The sequence below is a fragment of the Scleropages formosus genome, chromosome 23, assembly GCF_900964775.1.
Source record: "Scleropages formosus chromosome 23, fSclFor1.1, whole genome shotgun sequence".
NCBI lineage: Eukaryota > Metazoa > Chordata > Actinopteri > Osteoglossiformes > Osteoglossidae > Scleropages > Scleropages formosus.
Genome location: NC_041828.1, coordinates 22,151,305 through 22,170,872, shown reverse-complemented (window position 1 = coordinate 22,170,872; position 19,568 = coordinate 22,151,305). Strand labels below are relative to the sequence as shown.

Here is a 19,568-nt window from a genome sequence, read left to right as displayed (position 1 = left end):
TTATACCGTACATTTAAATATGTCTGCTCTAGCAATGGCTACTGGCGCAAGTTTCATAATACAAACGATCAAATTTATTGATACGCTCTCTCACTGTAATAGGAGCAAAAGGCTAAATTCTGCAGCTAGACATTCAAAAGACCAATTTCGGAGTAAATTAAACTCAAATATATTTAACATATTTAGCGCCAGCATGATTTTTGACACATTGACTGAGAATGAATATTTGAAGACGGAAGACAATTAATAACTTTTTTAAAAAGATACGTATAGTGTATGGCAAAGAGATCCCCAAGCGACCACAACTGCGCCCGCATCGCGCGCCCTGCTGATTGTAGACGTTTCTCTCACATTCGCCTCACAAAAACTGTATAGCTCGCGCTCAGCCAAGGCACTGTGCCATTCCCCCACATCCATATCCCTGCGCTCACAATACATTTCCAATAGTTGACTTTGTTTGTCTACGAGCAAATGACACACATCGTGATACAGGCGTGAATGTATTTGAGATTGTTTACGAGATTGTTTGGCAGTAGAAAATCGTAGCTGCCGACTTCTTTTTTTGGCCCGGCCCGGGGTTACTACTTTTTCTTAAACTGCGGCAGGATACACCGGCCATATAGTTTGTATAAGAGCACTGCGTGTCGGTCGCCATTTTGAGAGAGTGATTCGTGTGTGGTAGAGTAGTGTGAGGAGTACTGCGGTGGTGGAGGTGGTAGAGTGCCTTTCCCGATTCACGGGGATTGCGTTCGCGCGAGACTCTCAAAGAACCAGTGGGCATTAGACACGGAGCGCCGGGAGAGGCCAACAACCAAAAGAGACGGATTTACCGTGATATTCAGGTACGTTTGAGAGCCGTAATTGCGCTCTTCTGTTTCAGCAGCAGTGCCAGTGGGTTAAACACTTATGCCGGTCTTTCCGCGTGGTGCTCAAACTGACCCACTCGTTCTGCCGCTCTGCAGTACCTCTCTCTCTGCTTTCTGATTCAATCTGGCAGCTTGATTTCATTACTTCCGAACTTTGATTTTTAAACTCGTCGTTAGTACGCGAAATGTGTTTTCAAATCTACTGACGAGGCGCTCGCGGTGCTCCGGCGTTATTGGAGTTCGCGAACCGATTTGCCACTCGGACTCGGTTCGCGTGTACGACGTGACCGGCGCCGGCCTTAGCACAACTCAACTAAGTCGAAAATGGCTATAATTTTTCTTAGTATGAGGTACTAACGGTTGAAAATATGAACGCGACGGTGACCAGCCAGTGGCTCCTTTTCTCAACTCTACGTACACAGTCGTGTCTGATTTCTCTGTGTTGCAAACTTAAATTAGTAACTAAGCGCTCTCGGTCGTGTGTGAGAAGAGACTAACGTACGTCGTACTTGTTGGATTCCGAGCTCGTCTCGCTGAATGTCCCGGACCGCTGGTCCCCTGGCTGAGGCTGCTCCCTCAGTTGGACCTACTACTAGCGACCAGGAGGAGGTGAGTCAACCCCTTGGACCTGGTTCATCATGTTATTTCTACAATCCGGAGCTCTCTTTGGTCCTACGATACACACACAGTGTGACACACAGGCCGTAGTCGTGCGGTACATTCCTGAAGGAAGCCGAGTACTACTACTAGACTAGGAGCTGTGTGCAGCGGGGTCGGGGTGGGTGCGCGAGCTCTGCTGTGTGGTGGGGGTGGACACTTGTGATGTTGGCCGACCCTCCTTTTCCTGCTGCTAGCGTGGCGTCTGTGGAAATACCCGCTCTCGGGCGCCGTGCGCGTTCCGCTTCCACGATGCACGGTGCGGGGCGGCTTGCGACAGACTTCCCACTAGTCTAAAGACTGAGAAACGAAACTGATTGTGCGCTTGAGTAATCTTGCTTTCGTAAATTGAGAAAGTCCGCTTTCACTTCTGCTGTGATAATGTTGGCTGAGGGTGAATCGCAGGAGGAAGGAAGGGCCGGTTACGATTATGTGATCCTGCACTGGTGCTGCACGTGGCAGCCATCATTCGGGGCACCGACCAGCGCCCACGTTTCTCGTGAGCAGTTATGCTTCCACGTGAACGAGCGCCACACAGCTCACTTGCATTGTCTGGGTTCCCAGTGAGATCCTTTTTCATTCTCTCTTTGTCGAGTTCAAGCATGGTGCTGGTCGAACTTCCTAATGTCAGTGTCCCTCTCTGCGGATGATGTTGTTGTCATCTGAAAATGAATGTCTCATTCAATTGCAACGTTGCAGGTTCATCCCGTTAAAATGTTTGTTCACTGAAATTGTAGGTCACACAGGTGTGTTCTCTTCCTGAGTTAAGCCATGCTCAGATTCACTGGAATAGGTGGCTTGTCTTATGTGCTCGCACTTCTAAAATATTTGACTAATTTTTCCTATTCATAGGCTGCTGCACTTCAATGTTTTGTTCCACAGCAGAAATGTAATACTTTAGCTACAAACACAATGTGTTGCTTGTATGCTGGGCAAGTGGGCTGTTGAGGAGCACTGCTATTTTTCCTCCCTCTTTGTGGGAAAGGTTTGTGGGTTTGGGTAAAGTTGGGTGGTGTTTCCTTTGAAGGTGTGGTTACTAGATTACTTCCATATGTAATAGGGAGGTGCTGCTGTGTGGCTGGGAATGTGTAGTCTGTCTGATCCTGGCCCCTGCCTGTGGTGGGCTCCTTGGCAGGCACAGTGAAGTACACTGGTGTTTTCTGTGTTAAATAGGTACCAGGAGCCTCCTATTAATGGACTATTCACACAACCTCATGGTTGGATCAGTCAATCACTCTGAGCTTAGGCTTGTGGGTTTTGTTTTGCACACTTAAAATCCTGCTCAATTTTGCTTTAGTTTTTGCAGGAAATTTGTGCTGTGAATAAACTGTAGAACAGTAATCCAAATGTCTAACTTGCAGATGATTCTGGGATGTTTTGAAGAGTCTGAATATTTAATTTACAATATGTAACAGTGGTGTGATTCTTCCACTTTAATGTATGGAGGTGTGGAAGATGACTAAACATGAGCTGTGTTTAACAGTGGTTTGGCTTTCATTCCCTGAACCCGGAAGCATTCATTCCAAAGCTGTGGCAGTGAAAATTCTCAAAAGAACTGGGTAAGTGTGAAGTACATTGGGAACTTGAACTGTTGCTCCTTGCTGATCTCATTTGTCATATAGCGTGACTGAACTTTGACACAATATAGTCAATAGACATGTTTTATATAGAGATGCAATATAGATGTCTTTGTGCTTTTAAAGCTTATGTGGTCTTTCTATACTCTTTACAGTACTTCCACTAAACTGTGCTTTAATTCTTAGTGTTGGTTGCAGTTTATAAATGTCTTCATTTTTAAGACTTAATGTGTTTTGGTGTGGGAGTCTGTGGGCTTTAGTGCTGGTGTCTGAAGTTTGTTTTTTTTGGTCATTTACATGTTTGTCACAGTTAATGTGTTTTAATGCTGTATTGAAGCATTTGTTTATGCTTGCTTTGAGTTGGAATTGGGTTGCTACAGTGCATAGCAGCAGGTACTTGTATCACTACAGTAGGATAGTTTAGTGCTAATAGACTTTGGTATTTTAAAATGCATTAGTGGTTTTTGATCATTGTCAAAGTTAAGATTAAATTTGATGCTCAGCTAATTAAATGAAATTATTCTGCATGTGACTAAGGTTAAATCATAACTGAGTGGAACTCTTACAATTTAGTGTTGCAGTTTGCATTCTGTAGATCAGCATGCAAACACACTGAAATGTTAGACCTAAAATGTATTGATCTTTTGGCATATCTTTCTTTAACTAGAATTGTTAGTGTATAATTTCTTCATTATGGTAGCCATTAGTTGACCGTCTTTGTATCTGGTTTTTCTTGCCTTATGTCTGTTAAAGCGCTCTGTGTCACTGCGTGAGAAGAGCGCTCTATAAAAAAAATAAAATTCTTTGTGGTTGCTTTGTGTGTAACTTGTCTTGCTTAATGTCTCAGCTTGATAGCTGGATGGGTTGCTTTGGATGTACCCTGCTCTTCTGCATGGGTTAATGGTCTTTAATGCTTATTTTGTCAGTTTAAGATACAAACTGCATGTTTGTTTTGTGTCTTGTACTTGCATAAGTGATCACCCAGCTAAGTTAGTAAATTGTCTACGTTCATGAGACCTGCAGGATCTGAGACGATTACTGTGTCCCTGGGAAATTTGTTTTAGGACTCTGGATGTGATTAACTGTAATTACAATACTTCTAATGTAGTTATGGAAGTTACTAATGACTGATTTAACAAAAGTATGAGTTCTGTTTCATTGCCATACCTGATGGTATGTCATCTGTCAATTAGTAGGTGGGTTAAAGTAAAGTGAACTTTTAATATATTGTAGCTGTTTGTCTTTACACTTGGAGATATCAGGAAAGTTTTACTTTGGGGCTGACTTGTATCTTTTACTCTTGCCCAGTTTAAATAAGCAAATGCTCTACAGAATCTCTACAGAGCACATTCCTACAGTTTCTCCACACAAGGGAATGTCTCATCCCTAGATGCATTAGCCTTGGCAAATGCATAACAAGTCAAGGGGTTGCTAATCAGAACAAATAGTCAGTTTGACTGCCTTTGGTAGTAAATTGTCTTCCAGTTCAAGGTGAACAGCAAGATGGTGGCTAGAGTTGGCATTGTGAACTCTGAATGCACAAGCTTTAATAGTTTAATGAAATTTGTAGTTCTCTCTGGAGTGTCAGGTGAAACCACTTGAAATATACATTGTTTCCTATTTAACTCATCCTTTGACTGTTTTAAGATCATGTGATGAAATGCAGGAAGAAATGGCTGTGCACCCACTACTTAATTTTTCAAATCAGTACAGCACTTTAATTGACCTCAATGCAGTGCTGGAACACCTGATAAGATCTGGAGCAATTAGTTATTGAATGACAGTTTTAGTATTGGTGACAGTGCAGTCTTCTCATTCTCAGAGCTTAACTGCATGGCTTTAAATATTTCATATCAGGAATTAGTTTGGTCTTGGTTCTGTGAGGGATTACACAGGCTACAAAGAAGCACAGCATTTTTCTGTGACTTCTGGTATTTGTTACATTGGAAGATGAAACTTTATTCTCTTTCTATATCGTGGTGTTTTTATAATTGAGACTTGGAATTGGGCTGCCAAACTGATTAGAGCATTGCAGTAGATTATACTGCAGAGGGACAGTAAGCAGATTCAACTGCATTAGTTAATTGCAGTGTGATAATTTAATAAGTAGCAATCAGGCACAGGTAAGTATTTTGCTTTTTGAGATAAAGGCACTAAGCTTGGTGGTGGTCTAATGTTGTAAACTGCAATTTGTATGCTGCTATTAGGTCTAATTTTACAGGTGGTCCCTGATGTACAGTGGGTTATATTCTGCAAAACCCATCTTAAGATATTTAAGTTGAAAATGCATTTAATACATCTAACCTACCAAACATTCCATGGCACTGTGCACACATCTTGAAATAAAACATTGAAAATGCCCTCTTTATAAGCAATTTGCCTTGAAGTTGCTTTTGATGCGTGGCATGGTGGTGCAGTTGGGCTTGGTGCCTCATCTTAGCTGGACAATATAACGTGAGCTTGAAAGTGGCTTAGTCTATGCAGGGTTTGCATGTTCTCCTTGGGTTTCTTCTGGGTACTGTGGGTTCTTCCTGCAGCCCAGAAGCTTGTGGTTTAAGTGAATTCTCTCTGTGAATCCATTGCTCTGCTATATCAATGAGTGAACAATTGCAAAGGCTAGTGTGGTGTATCTAGTACTGAAGGTTGCCTTGAACAAACCAGCTAAATATTAACCATTCTAATTTGCTTTGCAAAAAAGTGCTTGCTAATAGAATAAATGTAAATTGATGTGACTAATGCTCCTTTGTCCTGTCTTCTGTAACTGGATGGCTTGCTCAAGGAACTTCCACAGTGACTTAAACTGGCAAACTTGGATATGAATCGCTCTCATGCACAAGTTAATATTTATTGATTTTAATGCCACCTGGTTATACAATGGCCAAGTTCTGTATTACCTGCTTATTCCACAACCACATTGTATGCATTCATGCTTACCATGCTGTGAAGGCAGGTGGTGTAGCTTTGAATTTGACTGTTTGCAGTCCAAAGATTTGCAAAAGAATGCAGTGGTAAACTACTTCATTAGACTTCCTTATGATAACCATGAGTGGTTGTCAAATTTGCCTGGACAGTGCATACTTTAGGTTGGTTGATAATGGAATGTTGAGCTGAGGCTGATTGTCAAGTGGTTAGTTTAGCTTTTGTCTGATTCAGAGGAAGTAAATACTGAACATTCCCACCTGCCAGGCAGATTGCTGGCAATACTCTTCACAGCAAGTGCCACTCCTGAGAAGTTTGCATTTAAATGGTCAATTGGCACCTCATTCATTTTTGTATTTTGGATTGGCACATGGACAAACGGCTGTGGGTTTGGTAGCTGAGACGAGTAACTCCATATATTGAATTACACAGGACCTTCCTTTGCGCTGAAACGTTCTTAATTCCTTCTCTGCACAATCAAAACAGCAAGGCCCTTAGGGCATGAAGGTGGTGGTAGGTGTATGTCCAATGAAGAAACTGCTTTTGTAAATGGTGGAATTACTTTGCCATCACTTCATGCTTCAGTTGCTTGGAACAAATGGCAGCAGGGATTATCAGTGAAATCCATGTCCCATCCCTTTCTGCTGCAGTAGTTCCCTTGATGAATGACAACACTCTGGCATCACTCAGCTGTATAAATGAGTTGTACTGTAAGTCACTTGATAATTGCATAATGCAATCAGTTTTCCATTCTGCATTCATCCATGTTTAAGTACAATACTTTATGGACTGCTGAATTTTTGGTCCATGTTTAAGTATAAGTGAACTGCATGTCTATCTGAATTTTTCTCTCCCCCCCCCCGCAGACTAGTCAGTGGTGCAGGCTGTGGTTTTCGGACAGACAATGGCTACCCAGGGTAAGGACTTTGTGCTATTGATTTAACTAATTCTAGTTTCCACAGATTTCTTTGAACAAGTATGTTTATTTGCACCTTCTATGCCATTAAATATTCAGCTCTTTTCTAAATATAAATGTATTTTGAGATGTACATTGCCTTGGGGGGGGAAAAAAAGCATCTGCTAAATAACTTCCTATGTTGGCAGTTTTGCAGGTTGATACTGAATCATGAGCTTCACTGTAGTGTATGTAAAACTCTTGAGTTTAGCTCAGCCTGTGTGTTTAAGGTGTCTTTTTGAACATCCTGCCTCAGAGCTTAAAACAAGAATCCATCTTGGAAGGACATAGTGGAAATTGTTTTCTGCTGTACTGCTTTGCTTTTTTTTTTATTGGTTTCATGTGGCACATTTGGCTTCCTAGGGGGGTTTTAATTATAAACCAAACCTGTCGATTTAGTACTGTGATTGCCCATGGGATAACTTCGTATCATACCTTTAATGGTTTCCCATATTGAGCAAGTTCATCCAGACTTCTGTAGTAAGGAACTCTGCTTGTCCTGTGTGTGTCTAGCTGACCTGATGGAGCTTGACATGGCCATGGAGCCAGACCGTAAGGCAGCAGTCAGCAACTGGCAACAGCAGTCCTACCTGGACTCTGGCATCCACTCAGGGGCAACTACCACAGCACCCTCTTTGAGTGGAAAAGGAAACCCTGAGGAAGAGGATGTTGACAACCAGGTGCTCTATGAATGGGAACAGGGTTTCTCTCAGCCTTTCCCACAGGACCAGGTGGCAGGTACATACCCTTGTTCTGTTCTCTGGCTTTTTGGCATGTTGGCCACGATGTGAGCTTTGTTCGAGTAGTGCATGTGGTACTTGACGACAGCGCTGTCGTTAATATTGCTTTTGTGGTCTTCTGATTGGGGAAAGTTTCACTCCGATCGATGTTCTCAACATATTGAGGAAGTGACAAAGTTGACTTTGTAGAACTGCTTACCTGTGTGATCAAGTGAAACTTACAGAAGAGAACCTATTCAAGAGGAGTACAGTGCATAAGTTCATGTGCAGGATTTCTCTCTAGAAGTTAGTTTGATTTGTCTAATGTTGTGCCATGTTCATCCTACCCTTATCAGACATCGATGGGCAGTATGCCATGACCAGAGCTCAACGGGTGCGGGCAGCCATGTTCCCAGAGACCCTGGATGAAGGAATGCAGATCCCATCCACGCAGTTTGATGGTGCCCACCCGACCAATGTACAGCGGCTGGCTGAGCCATCTCAGATGTTGAAGCATGCCGTGGTCAATCTGATTAACTATCAGGATGATGCTGAGCTGGCCACCCGTGCCATTCCTGAGCTCACCAAGCTCCTCAATGATGAAGACCAGGTAGTCCTAGTGTTTCAGTGTTCAAATCTTGATCAGGTGTGCAATTCTGAAGTATATGCTCAAACATATACAGCGTCTGGGCTCAGGCAGTTTGCTCCTACAGGTAGTTGTGAATAAGGCAGCAGTGATGGTCCACCAGCTCTCCAAAAAGGAGGCCTCCAGGCATGCCATCATGCGGTCACCCCAAATGGTATCAGCCATCGTACGCACAATGCAGAACACTGGCGATGTGGAGACTGCTCGCTGCACAGCCGGCACCCTGCACAACCTGTCCCACCACAGGGAGGGCTTGCTTGCCATCTTCAAGTCTGGGGGCATTCCAGCCCTTGTCAAAATGCTGGGGTGAGTATTCTCCCTTGTTAATGTCAAGTGATCCAGACAAGTACTATGGCTATTTCTCTGAGTCAGGTGATTAGTCTTCCTTAGATTTTAGTTATCTGAATAGTAAATATCCATATGTGTAAATGGATATTTTGAACTCGCAGTTCCGTCAGGACCTGGTGGCTACATTGAGTCTTAGAATTGTTGCCTTTATGCTAAAATTGTAACTTAAGTAGTCTCTGGAGAACCAAATGGTAAGCACATGTGTGTGTTTCAGATCTCCGGTGGACTCTGTGCTATTCTATGCGATCACAACCCTTCACAACTTGCTGCTGCACCAGGAGGGTGCTAAGATGGCTGTGCGTCTTGCTGGAGGCCTGCAGAAGATGGTGGCCCTGCTCAACAAGACAAATGTCAAGTTCCTTGCTATTACAACAGACTGTCTCCAAATCCTGGCATATGGAAACCAGGAGAGCAAGGTAGAGTATTTTGTATTAGATTTCTTCAAAAAAGCAAACTTTAGTCACAGGGTATTTTATATAATGGTCAGCATTATAAAAAGTATCTAGAGGTCAGTGTGAGCTGTGGAACAGTTCCCCCCCACAGCTGGGTACATGCAGATTTCAACAACCCTACCTCATGTGCTTCCTGCAGTGTTCTGATTTCATAGTTGATTTCTTTTGTTTCAGCTCATCATCCTGGCCAGTGGTGGCCCCCAGGCCCTTGTCAACATCATGAGGACCTACACATATGAGAAGTTGCTGTGGACCACCAGCAGAGTGCTCAAGGTGCTCTCTGTCTGTTCCAGCAACAAGCCTGCCATTGTTGAGGCTGGTAGGTTGTCAGTGCTTCACACTTTCTGTGACCATTATTTTAGATCAGTTAGTTGGCTTTGTGTTAATTGGGTTGTGGCTTCTTAAAATTGTACAGCACCTTATATTGTCTACCCAATGATGGCCTACATAGTGTTGCAGTAGTTTGCAGGTCATTTGAAACTCAGTACTGTTTAGTTATCCCAGCTGCATGTCAACATGTAAGCCTGAACATTAACTATTTTTAACCAGGTGGCATGCAAGCCCTTGGCCTGCATCTCACAGACCCTAGCCAGCGTTTGGTCCAGAATTGCCTCTGGACCCTCAGAAACCTGTCTGATGCAGCAACCAAACAGGTAATGAGTGCTCATTTCCTCTTCCTCTCAGTTTAGGCTAGAATTTAAGTATTAGTGAGAACTTGGTGTTTACTGTTCTGCTTTTACAGCCTTTGAAACAAATTTGCTCAGGTTCAGGCCTTGACCTCATGTCAGCTTTGTGAAACTGTATGTTACCACTATCAATGCCAGTGGCTGCCTTGAATATAATAAACCCAAAATTGGATTTTTAAAGTTCAAACCCTTTTTTTAACTTGGCTTCTACAGAAATTGGACAGTCAGTTAAGTTCTGTAAAATTACATACTCTGTACTTGTTTAACAAAGGAACTTTTCTTCTTGCTCTCCAATAAAATAGGAGGGCATGGAAGGTCTTCTGGGCACACTGGTCCAGCTCCTAGGTTCTGATGACATCAATGTGGTGACATGTGCTGCTGGCATCCTCTCTAACCTTACCTGCAACAACTACAAGAACAAGATGATGGTTTGCCAGGTTGGTGGCATTGAGGCCCTGGTGCGCACAGTGCTGCGTGCCGGAGACCGTGAGGATATCACTGAGCCTGCTGTCTGTGCTTTGCGTCACCTCACAAGTCGGCACCAGGATGCCGAGATGGCCCAGAATGCAGTGAGGCTGCACTATGGCCTGCCGGTGGTGGTGAAGCTGTTGCATCCTCCCTCTCACTGGCCACTTATCAAGGTAGGTCTATGCAGGCATGAGACTGGTCTAAGTTACTACTGTTAAAAAGCCTTGTTTTGACACCGTCCTTCATTCTTGCTGTTCCCCAGGCAACAGTGGGCCTGATCCGCAACTTGGCACTCTGCCCAGCCAACCATGCACCGCTGCGGGAGCAGGGTGCAATTCCCCGGCTGGTTCAGCTCCTGGTGAGGGCACACCAGGACACACAGAGACGCACCTCCATGGGTGGCACACAGCAGCAATTTGTGGTAAGTTCTAATAAATAGACTGCTGTGTCTTCAGTGAGAATTCAAATACTTCTGCAACTTTGGCCAAAAGCATTTGATATCCAGTATTTTGGTCTTTTCTGCCATTTGCCAGCCTCAGATGTATTCTAGGGCATAACGAAACTAGATTTTGTTCAGCTGTAGTATTTCCTGGTGCACTGGACCATGTTGAGTGTGAAACGTGTGAGCAATGCCTAGCAAAAGCTGTGCCACTCAGGAGGGGGTCCGCATGGAGGAAATTGTTGAAGGCTGCACTGGCGCCCTGCACATTCTGGCCCGGGACATCCACAACCGAATTGTCGTTCGGGGCCTGAACACAATTCCGCTCTTTGTCCAGGTAAGCGAGTCCCTGGCTTCACCCAGGGAGTCACAGCTGTAGAGTGCCTCTCACCTGGGGCAATAATTCCATGCCTCTGTCCTTACCCCCTCAGTTGCTCTACTCACCCATTGAAAATATCCAGAGGGTGGCAGCTGGTGTACTGTGTGAACTGGCCCAGGACAAAGAGGCAGCAGAGGCAATTGAAGCTGAGGGGGCTACTGCCCCCCTCACTGAGCTGCTTCACTCCAGGAATGAGGGTGTGGGTAAGTACCTGAATATGCACACCTGTGTTGGACCTCGTTTCACTTTTGGTGCTAGTGGTGTGTTTAGAGTTGCTTCCTTTTTGAGCTCCTCCCACCTCCTGCAGTAATACCCTTGAGCAAGGTCCTTATCCTGGATCAATAGTATATTACCCTGCTGTAATTCCTAAAGGTTGCTGTAGCTGGAGGTGGATGTGGGGATAAGCTCCCACTTTCTGTAAAATGCTCCCATTAATGTTTGAGAAGCACTTCAAGTTAATCTTCTGCCTGCAGCCACGTATGCTGCTGCCGTGCTTTTCCGCATGTCTGAAGACAAGCCTCAGGACTACAAGAAGCGCCTGTCTGTCGAGCTCACTAGCTCTCTGTTCAGGACAGAACCCATGACATGGAATGAGGTACTGAGCTGAAGTACTGCAGCACAAAATGGTCTCTGAGCTTTAGCCTTCCATGGCCTCAATTCTTCCTTGTTGCCCACAGACTGGAGACCTCGGAATTGACATTGGTGCGCAGGGAGAGCCTCTTGGCTACCGTCAAGATGGTATGCCCCCCAAAGTTGATTTGAGCCATTCTAGTACATCTTGAATTTTATAAAACTCGTGATATTTGTTTAAATGTGGTATGCATTCAGTGCTACAAGTGCAGGCACAAAGTATACATTTTGGTGCTTGTGCTTTCAGTTAACTTTACACCTGATGCTTAAAGTACTTTATACTCAGGTTTGCCTTCTGTTCATTTCTGATTTCTCTGCAGATCCTAGTTACCGTTCCTTCCACTCCAGCTATGGCCAGGACCCCATGGGCATGGACCCCATGATGGACCATGAAATGGCTGGTCACCACCCTGGCACAGAATACCCAGTTGATGGTTTGCCAGACCTGGGGCACACCCAGGACCTGATTGATGGGCTGCCCCCGAGTGACAGCAATCAGCTGGCCTGGTTTGACACCGATCTGTAAATAACTACTTTGGTAAGACAAGGGCTGTAGGGCTCAAGGTTTCTCTTCCAACATCAGATGGTTGGACACGTGCTAAGATTTAGGACTGGGAAGCTATGTAAGGAGTTCACACAATGACTGACTTTAAACCTGAATTATGGACTTTATTCTCATGTAAAATTTGCATTAATCTACAGATAACTGAGCAGATTACTGAAGGTTTTTGTCCATTAATATGGAATGCTGTTATCAAATACCATGTTCAGTTTTGGGCTAAGTGCTGTACAACTGATATCGCTGTCTGCTTTCCCCACAGCTTTATCGTCTGAATGAACCTGCATTGTGATCTTGGCCTGTAGAGTTGCTGGAGGTCTTGAGGGGTGGGCTAGTATCTCGGAAAGTGCCTGACACACTAACACAAGCTGAGTTTCCTATGGGAACAAGTGGAAGTATTTTTTTTTTTTTTTTTTTTTTTTTTCTTCTCTCTCTCCCCCTCCCCCCTCCTCCTTGTTCTGGTCCTTTTTGGTCAGAGGTTAATTGAATAGGAAGTTTTTTGGAGTGGATGCTTAAAGGAGGAATGAACAGGAGTTGAGTCTAAAGGTGGAATTACAAACCCCTAGCCTTGCTGGTTTTTATATTTTTTTTTTTATTCAGTCTCTGTAATGGTACTGATGTAGCTTGCTTTAAAATTAGCTTTAGTCTTTCTTTGCAGTAATTTTTCATTTTAAGTCTTGTAGTGTTAAGTTAGTGGTAATGCTCCATCGGTTAAATTATCACACAATGGTATAGAACACTAATCATTTGACATGTATTCTGAAAGTGTAACATGTAGCTTTTTATATAAAATTCAGTGGGGAAGTGTGGTGCTGACATGAGCATAGGAAATACTTAATATCACGATTGTTCCAAAGGGGCACGATGGGGTGGGGCCAGACCTTTTTCTTTTTTTGTCCCTTGTTTTTTAATTTTGTTGAAGGTAGTTTCATGAAACAAAGTTGTTGTAGCCTGCTGTGCTCATTTTGGAAATGGTTATGACATTGACAAACAATAAAATCAAACCTGTTTCATTTCTGGGTTGTTTCATAATGTCCCTGTCTGCTGCCTTTTTTTTCCCCCTTTTAACTGGCTTTACTCAATGTGAAATGTAGGCTTGAGTTTCTTCCTGCTTGTTCTGGGAGTCGCATCTATTTATAGAACACTGCTTTGCATAATGGAGTATGCAGGTACGGTAAGTTTGTGTGTGAAGGGCCTATCACCGTGCTGTTGCTAAGCCATAGGTTGTGGTCTTAACAGTATATAGTCAGGAACTGATGAACCTGAAGTGACCTATTTTTGTCAGGGCTTGGATTTAATGCAGTGGACTTGTGTGGGCTGCATAACATTTGGGTTTGGAAGTCATTCTAATATGAAGTTTAGGAACTGTGGGCACAGTTTCAGAAGCATCCTGGTTGGATTAATGCAGCATCACCACAGTGAAAGGGCTGACCTGCTGTATGATTTCTGCAGTAAGAGTAGTTTGTGGTCTGCAGGCCTAGTAAATGGAAACTAAGTCCAAAATAAGGACATGTTGAATGACTGGTCTTAAGGTGCATGAACATTTACACCATACATGTGCTTTAACTTTATCGTTGTGCCCAGATAAGCCTTTATACAGCTGCTGCTCCTTTATTGTATGTAAATGTGTATACCTTTAAAAAAAAATAAAGTAGGATCAGGATTTCTTGTTTTATGCACCTACTCAGCCAATGAACATTGGTGCATAAAGTGGAAGGAAACCAAGTTTACTTAATCACATGTCTGCAACTTTCTCCTAATGTAATGCAAAAATTTCCTCTGAGATGTACATCACTTTGGAGAAGTGTCTGCTAAATGAATAAATGTAAGGAGCAAATGCCTTAAATGTAACCTATTGGAGCAGTTGGCCCAGTGACCTGGTGATGAACCAAACTGATCTTCATAGTGCACATGATTTACATACAGCAAGTGTTTACCTGTATTTTCATCCTATTTGAGGTGTTTAAGAGCATTGTACTCAGAACTGTGGAGTCAAATGAAACAAATGAGGAGCACCTGATAGCACAGTAGTCAGAGGTGTTGCTCTTTCTGACCTGAGGTGAGATTTGAATCGGTAACATTATCTGCAGTCCCCCTGAGTAAAGTACCTAGGGGAAATGGCTCCAGTAAAAGTAGCCTGCTGTAAAAATGGATAGTTTGAGATCTGAAAACATCTCAGGAGCATCAGCTGAATGTAAATATGGATTGTTGGCATATTTACATATTCAGCTGGTTTTGACTTTGACTATTTTGATCAATGGCACTACATGTTTCACAAAACCCATCATAAGTCAAATATCTTAAGTCAAAAATGCATTTAACACCTAACCTACAAACCATCATAGCCTAGCGTAGGTGCAATGGCCATTACGGGATTGCCACCTTCTTGCTGGGCAATTATCTTGTTTGTCCTCAAGTAATTGCCTTCCTCATCTTCCCACCAGTAGCAGGAGACACAGATGGGCATTTATGACATGGATGGATGAAACAGAACCGCGTGGCACACTGGGAGATGTAGATTGCTGCCCAGTACTGAGAGCGTATTGTACCGCATATTGCTTGCCTGAGGAAAAAAAATCTAAATTCCACAGTTTTTACTGAATCTATTGCCAGCTCACCATTGTAAAGTCAAAAAGATTGTAAGTTGAACCATTGTAAAACAGGGACCACCTCTAGTGTTTCTTTTAACTGTGCTTTTATGCATCAGTACCAGAAAATTGGGGGACAGCTGGTAGCATAATGCTGACGGCTACGATCTTTGGACATAAAGGTCACAGGTTTGAATCTCACCTCTGGCTGTAATATCCTTGAGAAAGATACCAGTCCTAAAATTGCTCCAGTGAAATTACCCAGCTGTGTATAATTGTAAAGTAGCTTAACATTGTAAGTGGCTTTGGAGAAAAGCATCAGCTGAAAGAATAAATGCAAATGTGCTGTAAAACTAGATTCTTTGGGGAAATTGTCAGAATTGTCAGCACTTCAGTCACAAAACTGTCACTTTGCGTAAGGCAGGTACACCAGCTCCTATGCATACTTCCAACAGGTATAAAACTTATTTCTACATTTTCCCTTCTTTGAAATACTTTAATATGGATTAATCAATTACAGGCTTTTGTTGTATAATGGTTTCTTCTCTAGGAATTGACTAAAGGAAATATTTTTTTCTCATTTTCATGAGAAACCAGCACCTTTCAGGAGAGATGCTTTGTGGAAAATGAGTACTTTTGAAAGTACAGTAAAAACAAACCATTTTGACTGCTTGTCTAACAGAAGATTGTGGTGGTCTAGAGCCTCTCTTGGAACACATGGCAGGTCAGTATCTCACACACCTAAACAAAGGTGATTTAGAAGCAATGTACCTGAAACCCATGAGAACATGTAGACTTGAGCCTATGTTGTGTGATGAACAAATGATTTTACTGGGGAAGATCAGAATAATTTTTTTTTTTTTTTTTTTTTTTATAGAAGAGAAGCTCAGCATAGACAGTTTTCTCATCCCTCCTTCAATAGCCTTTCCACTGCACTACTTGCACACATTTAAATATGTGCATGTTGACTTACCTGCTGCAGGCTGGTGCTCTACCTCTGGGCAGAAACTTCATCTCTGCTTTATTTCTCATACGAGCAATTGTTAACATGCAGGTGCAAGTCCCACTCTTGTATGTTACCAACTGTTTCAGACACAAATGAGCATTTTGTAGCGTTTCCTCCAGGTGTGTATGCAGGACTGGCAGCGAAGGTGGTAGACGTGTTGGGGGTGTCCCCATATCACAGCTTTGCACACCATGGCCTTGCTTTGGAGACTTCTGAATGTACACAAGGGCTGATGACCGTATATGATAATATATTTCATCTAATGGTCTGTTGTTCGCACTTGGTGTCTCATACCGCAAAGGTTTTTGTCTCCATGGTCTCTCTGGCTACTTCCTAGATAAATCTACTGTATTAACCTGTATGTTACCCTGGAAACTGAGTGCCAGTGTAAATGGGACCTGAATCTCATGATAAAATGAAGGCCAGCAAATGTATAGTAACTACATTTGTGCTTTAAGTGCACTTAGTGTCCATGTGCTTTACAGAGTGGAAGACATGGGCAGTGGTCCTGTGAGCTTTAAACATTATGCAGCTTAAGTATGGAAAAGTCTCCTGTGGGAAAGAACATGTACAAGGCTTTGGGAAAGGCTGCTCAAGCACACAATGGTAGATGAAAAATGTAACGCTAAAAATATGTTGGAAATGATGTCTATAATGCCGAGGCTCAGCTGTGACATTGACAAGTGAAAATCTTTCATTTGATGAAACTGAACTGAAAGGCAAAATTTTTCAAAGGTGCAAAATTCTCTAATTTCTTCCATTGAATTAAAATAGTGGACATGAAAGAAAAAACAATATGGCTCTTAGATTTTCTGTCAATGTTTAATCCCCATGCACACATTCTTGTAAATGTTTTCTAAAACATATTTAGATGGGTGGAGCAGTTATTGCTATGCTAGTCCAACCCATCTCTCCACATGGGGTGCTCACCTCCAGGATAAGGGTCAAAGGTTACTGGCCAGTAAGAGGTCAGTCCTGATTGCCCACAGGAACCTGCAATTTTTTCTAAGCACTGTGCTGTAAGTCACTCGGGAGAATAGCGAACCTGCCACTACTCGCTCGTGTCATTATTAGCCGAGTTCCAAGGTCACAGCCACTCGCCCTCTGTGCTCTCGGATTGGTAGTTGCTGATCAACCAGACCCCAGCTGCTCGAAGCTCTTTAGCCCAATACTCATCGTGGCAAAGCAGATGGGATTCAACCTAAAAGCAGCGCTCCCAGGTGAGTGTGGTGCGGAGACACTAATGCCCAGGGAAAAGCCTGTGGGTAATGTGTGGCTTATTTAATGTCCCCCCCCAATCCACTCCTGGAAGCACATTGCACCGCAGTTCTCTACATCTCTCTAGAAAGAGCTTTTGCCCAGTGTCTGTGATCAGAGGCTGAAGGTCCTGCACCCGGGTGCTCCACAGTACAAAGCCTTTGTGAGAATTTTGTGTGAAACACTGAGTAAAAGCTCTAATGACATGAAATAACTTGTCAGATATTTACACAATTCATGGTGTCTAATGACAGGTTGACACAAGTGGCATGTGTGGAAAAAGCTGTGTTTTGTGACATGCGCTGGGGACAAATTACAGTTGCCTTATTTATAAATATTTCTGTATATGGGGGGCACAGTGCTGCGAAATCACACAGGTTTGATTGCTGCTCAGTTTGTGGTGTTTGCATGTTCTCCTCGTGTCTGCATGGGGTTTCCTCCTATACTCAAAAGAGCCTGCATTGAGCTGGATTCCTGTCCAAGCTACACCCTGCTCAGCTCTGCCCAGTGATTTCGGAATAGGCTCTGAATCACTGTGACTCTGGCTAGGACAAGAGTAATTGAAATTGCATTGATGGATGTGTGTATAGGCCCAGAGTAACATGGAAAAACCTTTCAAAGAGACTCCAGAGTTATTTTTTGTCATTTCCTGGGGGTGGAAGATATGAAATGTACCTGTGGAAAAGTCATCAAGGAGTAAAATAAGGTTCAACAGAAATGTGTAGGCCAGGGCAACACCTACAAACTGGGAGGAGATGAAGTAATCAGAGACATGCAGCAGTGTAACAGAGAGGACAGGACAGTTGCAGTTATGGGAAAAGACAAGGTCAAGGTGATTGCCTGCTTTGGGAGTAGCAGGGGACTGGGATAGAAGGCCCCTTGCACGAATGCCCTCGACATGCAGGTTGAAGTCACCCAGGAGAAGCAACGGAGTGTTGTCCCCAGGAAAGAGTTCAACAAGATGTCTAGGTCATCCAAGAAGCAGCTGGGAGGACCATAAAGAACAACCACAACAAGAGTGATTGGGGCAGTGATAGAGACAGCATGCAATTCAAAGGAGGACAGATCATGCAGGTGGTGAGAGGGAACAGAATATTCCCACTGGGAAGAGATGAGCAGGCCTGTGTCTCCACCTCTGCTGGGGGGATGAGGGGTGTGGGAGAAAGAGTAGTTAGTGGAGAGGGGTGTGGCTGAATTGTCTGGGATGATCCAAGTTTCAGTAAGGGCCAGCGAGAGATGGGAAGCATAGGCTGGTATGAAGTCTGCCTTCCTCACACCAGACTGGTAATTCCAGAGTCCCATGGAGAAATTGAAGCAGGATGGAGAGTTTGACAGACGAGGATAAACCAGGTTACTGTGGGGGCGGGAACGTCCGAGTCTCTGGCTGTGGTGTCGCACAGTTTGGTTGCCGTAAGACAACTTTGATGTTTGACACGATTCCTCATGGAACGTGATGGTGAGGACAGAAATCCCATAGTGGCGGAGGCCACCCTTGGTAGACTCCCTTGTCTTTGCACCCCAAGTCTTCACACCAAGAAACTACCGCTTGCTGCTACAGGTCACCAGCTGCTCTTTAAACCAGGCTAATTCACATCAGCTGAGAGTCCTAATACAAACTACTTCGACAATGGTAACCAAAACAAACAGATGAGATTAATCGATCGAGTCACACCCACTTTACAGTATGGACACAGAATTCTTAGCTATGCATACGCCTTAACAAACTGGAAATACAATTAAATAAAATACAGCTGACCACTACATAAACACAGAACTGATTGCTTTTCTATATCTGAACATGTAATGCGCGTTGGGATAAAGCGGTAGCAATAAATAAACTTACATGAAACACGACAAACTGCAGCAATGGCCCTCCAACGCAAAATATAATGCCCAATGCACTGCACTGATCACTTCCATGCTATTTAAGGAATTGAGGGACAGACTGTAAAGTGCGTGTGTAGTTGCATGTATTATGTGTGTATTAGGGGTAAAAAAAAGTCAGTTTCTTTATACAAGTCTTAAGATTCATTCAGTGCAAAAGGGACTTTTCTTCCCTTCAATTTTAATAATTCCTTTATTTAACCTTTGTTATATATTAATTTAAAGTTATTTCCAAGGATGCTCATACTTTCATATGGTAGCAGAGCTCCTTGGGCCAAAGGTCAATGATTGACTTTGTAGTTGTTTCATCTGACTTGAGGCCTTATGTTTTGGACATTGGGTGAAGTGAGGTGTTGAGCTGTCAGCTGATCACCATCTGGTGTTAAGATGGATCAGACGGCGGGGGAAAACTGACAGACAGACCTGGTAGACCCAAGCGCATAGTCAGGGTATTCTGGGAACAACTGTCGGAGGACCCTGTCTGGAATGGTTTTAACTCCCACCTCCGTGAGAACTTTTCCCATGTCCTGGAA

General features: G+C 43.4%; 1 protein-coding gene across 3 annotated transcripts; it reads left to right on the top strand.

Annotated features, from left to right (window-relative positions):
- Positions 1–655: 655 nt before the first annotated feature.
- LOC108927865 (catenin beta-1-like) lies at positions 656–13,311 on the top strand. Of its 3 annotated transcripts, XM_018741466.2 has the most exons (18): positions 656–842; positions 1,391–1,475; positions 3,007–3,082; positions 6,886–6,936; positions 7,488–7,712; positions 8,050–8,303; positions 8,407–8,645; positions 8,902–9,103; positions 9,314–9,458; positions 9,689–9,792; positions 10,128–10,466; positions 10,556–10,714; positions 10,950–11,069; positions 11,164–11,314; positions 11,585–11,706; positions 11,789–11,849; positions 12,062–12,279; positions 12,563–13,311. In XM_018741466.2, exons 4-17 carry the CDS (start codon positions 6,924–6,926, stop codon positions 12,265–12,267), a joined length of 2,340 nt encoding a protein of 779 aa, XP_018596982.1. In that variant the 5' UTR covers positions 656–842; positions 1,391–1,475; positions 3,007–3,082; positions 6,886–6,923; the 3' UTR covers positions 12,268–12,279; positions 12,563–13,311. The 3 variants fall into 3 exon arrangements, with proteins under 3 accessions (XP_018596982.1, XP_018596981.1, XP_018596980.1); XM_018741465.2 differs by lacking the exon at positions 1,391–1,475; XM_018741464.2 differs by lacking the exons at positions 1,391–1,475; positions 3,007–3,082.
- Positions 13,312–19,568: the final 6,257 nt, after the last annotated feature.

Coding starts and splice junctions, on each gene's coding strand:
- LOC108927865 (XM_018741464.2), top strand. Junction 9,104..9,313: donor ATGGAAACCAGGAGAGCAAG/GTAGAGTATTTT, acceptor CTTTTGTTTCAG/CTCATCATCCTGGCCAGTGG. Junction 9,793..10,127: donor CTGATGCAGCAACCAAACAG/GTAATGAGTGCT, acceptor CCAATAAAATAG/GAGGGCATGGAAGGTCTTCT.